Here is an 8,038-nt window from a genome sequence, read left to right on the forward strand (position 1 = left end):
TCCGGTAAAACAAACGACCACTACACCTACGGCTTCCGCATGATCCCTCTTGGCACTGCTGACAAAGCGTCTGAGAAGGCTCGCAACGCAGTAACGACCGCACAAACGACCGTCACACCTGCGGCTTCCACATGATCCCTATTTTTTTTGTTATCTGTTCTGCTATGTGACAATTGCGAAGAACATGTGCTTCCAGCTATGTGACAATTGCGAAGAACATGTGCTTCCAGTTTTTGGGTTTAACAAAAAAATATCAAACAGCGAATAGATGATGTCAACGCGAAAGATGACATATTTCACTTCACAGATCATCCACCAAATTCATGGCGCTGAAATGCGTTACCTCGTAGTAGGATATGCTCCCGTCATTCCCAGCGGTAACGAGTACGTTGTTGTACACGAACGCCATAGCGCTTGTACCCTTCTCGTGAGCATGTTTTATCGGAATCACCTTGCGAGGCTCGTCCACATCGAAGACGTAAATCCCGCGTCCAGGGCCTGCGGTCGCCAATTTGTTCCCATCCGGGGTCCAGGCAATGTTCGTCACTTTGAGGGAGTGCTTAGATCCCCACTCGCGACCAGTGACGTCACGTCCAGTGGCAGTCTCCACCACATGCAGACCATGGCGGATATCAGAGGAAGCCACGAGGGACCCTTCGGGGTTCAGGCTGACACAGCATATCTCTGCACTGTGGTTGCATAGAGACTGAATGAAGTTAACGCCGTCGGAGGTGCTTGCGTCGTTGATTTCGAATATCTCTGCATCCGCCTCCCAATCAAAGCTCACCAACAACATACGGCGCCTTGATAAACTTATCAGCGTCCTTGAGTGAATTAACAACGTTCTTGCCAGGAGACGTTGCGGTGGTGGGAGTAGCTTCAGCTGGGGTCTCTGTGGCGGGCGGCGTCCCGCCAGACTCCGGAGTTGGGGCGGTTGCGGCTTCAGTCGTAGTGTCCATTGTCAGACGTGTCGCAGCCTGCATCAGACAGCATGTACGCCCTCACGTAGTCTTGCGGATCACGAGCAGTCAGCGCCACAACCAGCAAACCTCCGTCCTCGCAGACGGACGCACTATGTACGATTCCAGGCAATGTGACGTCCCACAGGTACTCCAGAACGTCCGCTGACGTCGAGTCTGGATGAGTCGCTCCGCAATACCCACCCTTGATGCTCTTGAAGTCGAAGCAAAACATTCGTCCTCCACGGGTTATAGCTAGAAGCTTGGTGTAATCAGCGATGGGAAGCAGGGCTACTGGAGAGTCACCCAGGTTGAATTGGGCCGTCCACTCCAACTCTGCGTGCAGACTAGGGTCCGCCTCGCTCTCAGGTGCCCATACGTATGTGAAGCAACGCATTATTCCGTCTACCGTAGCGATGACACCTTCCCTTTCTTTGCCGATGACTGTAGAGCGTACGCTCTTTTGATTGGGAAGTCTTACGAGATGCGACGAATTCGAGTCGTTGTGGAGGTACAGTACGGAACCCTTGGAAGTGCCCATGATTAAGTCCTTGGTGGTCGGGTCGACGGTAATGCTTGTTGGGTAGCCCAAAGGACCTGTCCACGTAAACGAAGGCGTTGGTTCAATGCAGAATCTGTGTTGTGAGGGAGTGCCCCTCACTCAGCCGACGTATTCCGGAAGGGTGCAGCGACCGATTCGGCTTCAGGTTCCGCAATGTCGAGCATGAGGTGGTTCGCTTGCTCAGCGAGATAATTCTCGTGTTCAAGTTCGAATTCCGTCGGAGTCTTCAACCGGAAGCCGTGCAGGTGACTACTTATAGCCGCAACCGCTATCCAGTAGTTGCCTGACCACTGCACTCCAATACACGCCTCATTGAAGCACTCCAGATGTGTGACCACCTCGAATGTCTTGTGATTGAAGATAATGAGCCCAGAGTTACCGGCAATCGCTATCATGGATCCGTCAGGAGACCAGTCCAGAGAGAACAGGGGCTGACCTTCACAGATGGTGACCTCGCTGCGTGACTATTGAAACTCCAACATACCTCGTCTTCTCCCCAGAAACGGGTTCATAGAAGACTAGCCGCCCATCCTCACCGCAAGACACCAGCGTCTCCTCATCCGGCGCGTACCGGCAGCAGTAGGCACGGCCGGTATGCGCAGGCTCCTTATGGGCGAGCTTGAAGGGCGGGCCTGCGTGCGTAAGCAGCTGTCCGTCCTTGCCGGCGGTGGCAATGCGAGAGGGAGCTTTGCTCCGGTAGTGGATCGAGTGACATCCTCCTTTTTCGTGGCCTTCAATCCGGCCCAGGGTGTTGCCGGTCTCTACGAGCACACACATCGCAACTCTGGCATGAAGAATTCCGAACCCAACTTACTTTTTCGCGTAGTTGTCGGTTCCACAGAAAGCTACTCGACGAGAGTCTGCAGACCAACTGATATCGTTGATCTTCACATAGGTCATGTCCAAATTAAAGCTGTTCATGACCAGTTCACCCGACTTCCAGCTCCAGGTGTAAAACGTGCCGTTATCATCACCGGCAGCTATTATCCTGCCATTGGGACTTTGGGAGCACGCCAGCACCGGCCTTTTCACGCCGCTGTACGTAAAGCACTCAGGATTTCTGGGTACGGGTATCCAATCCTACTCACTTCATGTCCCATTGACCAGGAAGAAACCGCGCTACGGCCCCGTGCGCCGTGCCGAACATCACCCTTTTCTGGTCACTCGAGATCTGACGTGAGGATGGACTACTGCCCTCCTACGTTGATATGATATGGACGGCTCTTCTCCACGGGGAGACTAGACGGAATCCTTTTGGTGACTGTGGCGCTCATTCTTGTAAAATATGTTAAGTTTTAATGAACATTCGTTGTCACGACATGCATGATGCTTTCGCCACGGCCAGCTTCGTGTACTTGTAGGCCCCTGCGATCTGTGGGTCCTGGAAGCAGTCCCAGCCTTTCTCTAACCCTCGTAGACATGTGTCGAATAGCTGAGATTGAGGTGCTAGGGCATCCTTGTATGGGCTCGCCTCGTGTTGGCTTGCCTCAAGCACGTGGGAGAGAAGCGCTCGGCCGCGTTGGAGCAGCGCCTCGTCTTTGCGTGCGCAGCCAGCTTCGATCGTGTGGAAAACATTCGCACCGAATTCGTCAGAAAGCACGGCCAGTCCGATCCGGATGTCGGCGGTGAGCATCGCCAGGCATCCCGCGGCTGCGCGCTGGGCTCGTGCGTTATTGTCCTCCTTCAGGAAAGCCAGCAGCACATGGAGCTCGAACTTGCACTTCCCTTCGGCGAATGCGTCAATCACCAGCTGACACAAAGCCATATTGCAGGACACCTCCAGCAACGCTGCTCGTAGCAGTTCGTTGTCAGTGTCCATGAGGCACTGGCCTAGCGTAGCCACCGCACCGGCGTGGAACAGTCGTCGACGCACGTCTTCAGACTGGCTACTGAGGTTTGTCAGCGCCATGGCCCCCTCGAAATTGAACAGCTCGTGCTTGTCCTCCAGCAGAGCCAACATGTGGGCGGTACTCTCAAGCTGCGCCCTGTAGCTGAACAGGGAGCAGTTGGAAACGAGGAGAATTTGAGCTACTGCTTGACGAATTTCGCTGGGAAAGTTTAGTTTCGTGGAAAAGCGTGATCCTACCGAATGTCGTCCTCGACAGTGGGGTTGATCTTAAGCTGCGACTCGAGTATCTCCAGTCCGCGCAGCAACGCCGGTAGACCGTTCTGAAACAGAATAACTTGAGCGTTTGGCTGGCACTTACCTGCTGACAAACCAGATTCCTGGTTTCTTTGGATCTGACAAGCATCCTTATAGCGTGACAAGATAGGGTGACGAAGGCTATCCCTGGTGGCGTGTCCTTCTGTAAGATTCCTCCAGCCAGAGTCTCGACCACCTTCTTCTCAATCAGCACTTGACGCAGGCTGTCCACCAATGATTCATCTCCCCGGTCAAAGACTCCGTTCTGAACTGGCTTAGCGTGCTCGGGCAACTTCTCGAACATGAGCTGCGCCGCCTCCAGCTGCTCGTCGTCCCACATAGGCATGTTTTTTTGCCGCTTGACGCGATCCTTGTCGTCGCGGCTTCGGCAGATATTGTAAATGACGGCAGCGTAAAGGTACTGGGACGAGCCATCGCGGTGGACTAGTGCTGCTCGACCTAGAAGCGGAATCTGGTCCACAACAAGTCCTGCCTTTAACAGCTGCCGTATCTCGGATGTGGCCACGATTTCTTCTGGACCTGGAGACATCACTCCTTGAAACAGCGTGACCTTGAAATCCTCATGCAACGACAGGAAAAACAGTACTTCTAGCACATGAGCCGCTGTGCGGGCTCCGATATCGTCATCCGCCGTTCGTGACACGGATCTAAGGACCTCAGCTGTCAGTGTGAAGAACTGGAACTCTTGGAAGACTGCTTTCCGAATCTTCTCGTTGTGGATACTCAGTCTTGCAAGGGACGCCGCCAACTGCGCTTTGAGCTCGGTGTCATACTTGTTTAACAAGCACATGTCCACCAGCAGGCTGATGCCGTCGTACATCAGGATTTCCTCGCGCACCTCCGCGAACTCCATGGCGTGCATTAGGATTTCAGCGGCCAGCCGCTGCATGCGAGGCTCTTGCGAGTTTTTTTCAGATGCCAGCATGAGGACGGGACTCAGGAGCTTTCCAAATATCAAAAACTCCTTCACGCATTGCCTGTCCGCTCTCCAGAGGTAATTAAGCCCCTGCAACCCGATGAACCAGTCTGCATCCGACTGCGCCTCGCTGAGATAAGGGTCCAAGAGTTGTACCATGGTCGCGTGCATATCGAGACTGTAGTCGTCACTTCGTTCTTTGTCCGCGAACAGAACGAATACCGAAACCAGAGAGAACTCAGCCAACTTGTTTAGCTCAGGGAAGAGTGGAACGAGATGAAGACAGGACTCTAGGGTTACCATTAGAGCGTGGCTCGCGACCACGGCCTGCACGGTTCGTCCCAGCCGGCGCTTTAGATCTGCAAGACGAGCCAGTGCCACAACAGCGGACTTTGCCACAGTTTCGGATTGTATGCACGAGAGTCCCTTCTCGACTATGGCCAAGGTTGCCGGATCAGCTAAGTCGCCGATGTAGCTCACTATGTCCTGCAGGAGCACCGCTCCCATGCTGCGGAGAGCCTTTGGAGAGGACATACGGTCGCGAGTGTAGGATGGATCTCGTTCTCTGCTCACGATGCAGACGTCGCTTCCTGTGTAGGCCTTCGTGAAGGTCAACAGGGTGCCTTTGTGACAGGCTACAGCTTCCCTTGCCAGCTTCCTGCTCTTTGGCACTGTGGGGGCTTGGTCAAACGCTCGCAGTTGCTCCTTTTGGAGTTGAGTGCGCTCGCTATCTGTGAGTGAAAGGTCGCCCACATCTTGCTCGTCCACCACACAAGCCAAAACGAATCTCCAGGCTGCCGTCTGAAGTGCCAACCATTCTCCAGGCTGCACGTCCGTCAGGGAGACGGGCGAGTCCCCGTTGATGTCGCTTGACATGGCCACGAGCTTGTCTAGCACTGCTTGCAGCACGCCGTCATGCACAGCCCGGTCCAGCGCCTGCCGGTTAACTACCCAAAGCCGCAGCTGGTCGACGGCAAGCCCCACGGCACCCACGGAGGCGGCGGGGTCAGACAGCGTGGCTATCAGGTTGTCTGGGAGAGCGGCGTGCGCCCGACTACCTTCTTGCTCGCGTAGCAAGGCCGTAACCTCGCCATGGAGAAGGCCCACAGCAGGAGATCGTTCCTTGGCTTGCTGCAGCAGTTGAAGGCTCAGAGCCGCATCATGCAACCGGGAAGTGTGCCGGGAGCACAGAGCGTGACGGTACAGAGCCTTGTTGTTGTTGGGGTTCCTTAGAGCGGCCACCGCCGCAGCTACGAGACCGGCCTCATAGTTGCCCGCTTTTATATGGCAGAGGGACACATTACTGTACAACACGCTCAGCATGTCGGACTCGGTGTCACCTTGTCCCGCCTCGTCCACCTCGTGGGCGGCGATGGCGGCTAGCTCGTAGAGGCTGGCCGCATCATTCCAGGCCTCGTTTCGGAACTGCTCGGCAGCTCGGTTTTTCAGGTCAGTAGCTGAAGGGGAGAGGCTTCTTATGACGGGCAGCCCCAGCACGCGCACTTCCTCAGTTCCCAATGACGTCCTCAGATGCGTCAAGCTCATCTTATTGAGTAATTTATTAGATCCCTTGTGTTCCCCAACGGACCGTACACTGTTATGCCGTCTATCCTGCGCTCTGAACTTGGGAACGAACTCTGCACAGTCATACAACACATCACCCATAATTTGGCTCTGACACGCTATGTGACTGGTTGGTCACGGGGTGCAACTTTAGTGACGCGTGACCGTCGCCGGTTTGCCTAATACCCTTATTTTTCCTGTAGAATGAGTCACCCTGCTGCCAACCTGGTGGGTTCTACTTATTTGTGTGGGGGTTCGTTCTAATGCGGCGCAGGTCGCCGGCCGATGGCGCCTTGTAAAGAAAGTTGGCGCAGGTTCCTTCGGGGAGATTTACCTCGGTGGGTCGTTGCGGGGATGTCCTATAGCATCTGATCTTACCTCGGGGGAGGAGGTTGCTGTCAAGATCGAACGCGCCAACTGCAAACACCCGCAGCTGTTGTATGAAGCGCGCATACTCAAGTATCTCAGCGATGCGCCGGGGATTGCCAAGGTCTACCACGCTAAGCAGGAAGGAGAGTTCGTGCTGCTGGTGATGCAACTCTTGGGTTCGAGTTTGGAGGACCTTTTTAACCTTTGCTATCGTAGATTCAGCATGAAGACCATACTGGCCATCGCAGATCAGCTGGTAGGTTCAATCCTCCTGCGCACTCATCGTTTCCAGCTGAAGAGGGTGGAATACCTCCACTCCCGCAACTTCGTGCACCGAGACATCAAGCCTGACAACTTCCTAATCGGTATCGCTGAGCATGCAGACACGGTAAGACCATCAGCGATACCTCATCTAGATATTCATGATTGACTTCGGGTTGGCCAAGCGCTATCGCGACTTCAAAACCTTCCAACTGATTCCATACAGAGACGACAAAAGTCTGACTGGAACTGCCCGGTACGCGTCAATCAACGCACACAAAGGCAAGGGAGGTGATCTGAAGTGACGCAGGCGTGGAGCAGTCCCGTCGAGACGACCTGGAGTCTCTTGGGTATGTGCTGCTCTACTTCTGTCGCGGGATGCTGCCTTGGCAGGGAATCCCAGCAAACACCAAACAGGAGAAGTACCAAAAGATAATGGAGAAGAAGGTGAATACCCCTATCAAGACTCTCTGCAAGACCTATCCTGCCTGTTTCTCGAAGTACATGAGCTACGTTCGCGCGTTGAGGTACGAGGACCGGCCTGACTACGCTTACTTGCGGGGACTATTTAAGTGAGTCCATATGCTATCGCCTCTTATTTGGTTTCAGTGACCAGATGGCTCATGAAGGCTGGGAATATGACGGTGTTTGGGACTGGAGTAACAGTCTTCGGCAGTACAGCCACCCGCATTCAGCCTCACTTATTCGCCAGTGTGATCCTGAACTAGCCGAAGAAAACACTCGGAACCAGCTTCCCCAGCTGAAGGGCTCGCGCTCAAATAATCTTCCCACCTCCAAGCATGCAGACCCGCCTCCTGGAGACGCCGCTGTACCGGAAGAACCCAGTGACGTCCACCAACTGGAGCGGAGGAAGTCGCGCTTTGCACGCTGCCTGCCGAGCATGTTTCGCCGGCAGGAGAGGTAGGCTCGCAATGAACTAGTTTTTTGATACTGCCGAAGTAATGTTAACCTACTATCTTGGCAATTTATGATATGTTCTCTTCAAATTTCAGTTGGATTCACACAATGTGCGGCGTACCTGATCGTTACGCCTGTCTACCAGTTTCAGTCGATTTGAAACGTGCGTACCTAACCGTCACGTTCGGATCAGCGAGACCCCTGTTGTGGGAAGAAAACCGCCAACAATCGAAGTAAACTAGCACGCTGATACAGATCAGAGATAAATTATGCTTAGTCAAACAGAGAGAATCCCATGTCGTCATCAGACTCCTCCTCTGGCTCAG

General features: G+C 54.1%; 3 protein-coding genes across 10 annotated transcripts; 1 reads left to right on the forward strand and 2 right to left on the reverse strand.

The window, feature by feature from the left end:
* Positions 1-301: 301 nt before the first annotated feature.
* KVP18_001145 (uncharacterized protein) lies at positions 302-2,668 on the reverse strand (the record flags this gene model as incomplete). Of its 4 annotated transcripts, XM_067950863.1 has the most annotated exons (8): positions 302-759; positions 788-977; positions 1,006-1,136; positions 1,164-1,594; positions 1,621-1,977; positions 2,006-2,305; positions 2,336-2,581; positions 2,610-2,668. In XM_067950863.1, 8 exons carry the CDS (start codon positions 2,666-2,668, stop codon positions 302-304), a joined length of 2,172 nt encoding a protein of 723 aa, XP_067813913.1. The 4 variants fall into 4 exon arrangements, with proteins under 4 accessions (XP_067813913.1, XP_067813914.1, XP_067813915.1 ...); XM_067950866.1 differs by lacking the exons at positions 302-759; positions 788-977; positions 1,006-1,136; ... (1 more) ...; positions 2,336-2,581; positions 2,610-2,668 and having other exon boundaries at positions 1,617-1,977; positions 2,006-2,298; XM_067950864.1 differs by lacking the exons at positions 1,006-1,136; positions 1,164-1,594; positions 1,621-1,977; ... (1 more) ...; positions 2,336-2,581; positions 2,610-2,668 and having other exon boundaries at positions 302-796.
* A 165-nt stretch (positions 2,669-2,833) lies between these two features.
* KVP18_001144 (uncharacterized protein) lies at positions 2,834-6,266 on the reverse strand (the record flags this gene model as incomplete). 3 transcript variants are annotated; one of them, XM_067950861.1, is made up of 3 exons in its annotated part: positions 2,834-3,569; positions 3,608-3,690; positions 3,729-6,146. In XM_067950861.1, the coding sequence occupies 3 exons, from the start codon at positions 6,144-6,146 to the stop codon at positions 2,834-2,836; spliced, it is 3,237 nt and encodes a 1,078-aa protein (XP_067813911.1). The 3 variants fall into 3 exon arrangements, with proteins under 3 accessions (XP_067813911.1, XP_067813912.1, XP_067813910.1); XM_067950860.1 differs by lacking the exon at positions 2,834-3,569 and having other exon boundaries at positions 3,604-3,690; positions 3,729-6,266; XM_067950862.1 differs by lacking the exons at positions 3,608-3,690; positions 3,729-6,146 and having other exon boundaries at positions 2,834-3,481.
* Positions 6,267-6,368: 102 nt separating this feature from the next.
* KVP18_001143 (uncharacterized protein) lies at positions 6,369-7,370 on the forward strand (the record flags this gene model as incomplete). 3 transcript variants are annotated; one of them, XM_067950857.1, is made up of 4 exons in its annotated part: positions 6,369-6,392; positions 6,439-6,921; positions 6,950-7,031; positions 7,105-7,370. In XM_067950857.1, the coding sequence occupies 4 exons, from the start codon at positions 6,369-6,371 to the stop codon at positions 7,368-7,370; spliced, it is 855 nt and encodes a 284-aa protein (XP_067813907.1). The 3 variants fall into 3 exon arrangements, with proteins under 3 accessions (XP_067813907.1, XP_067813909.1, XP_067813908.1); XM_067950859.1 differs by lacking the exon at positions 7,105-7,370 and having other exon boundaries at positions 6,439-6,963; XM_067950858.1 differs by lacking the exons at positions 6,369-6,392; positions 6,439-6,921; positions 6,950-7,031 and having other exon boundaries at positions 7,173-7,370.
* Between the last annotated feature and the right edge of the window lie 668 nt (positions 7,371-8,038).

The sequence above is a fragment of a genome, assembly GCF_019968955.1.
Source record: "MAG: Porospora cf. gigantea A chromosome Unknown PgA_NODE_1079_length_8038_cov_372.622, whole genome shotgun sequence".
In the NCBI taxonomy this organism is placed as follows: Eukaryota; Apicomplexa; class Conoidasida; order Eugregarinorida; family Porosporidae; genus Porospora; species Porospora cf. gigantea A.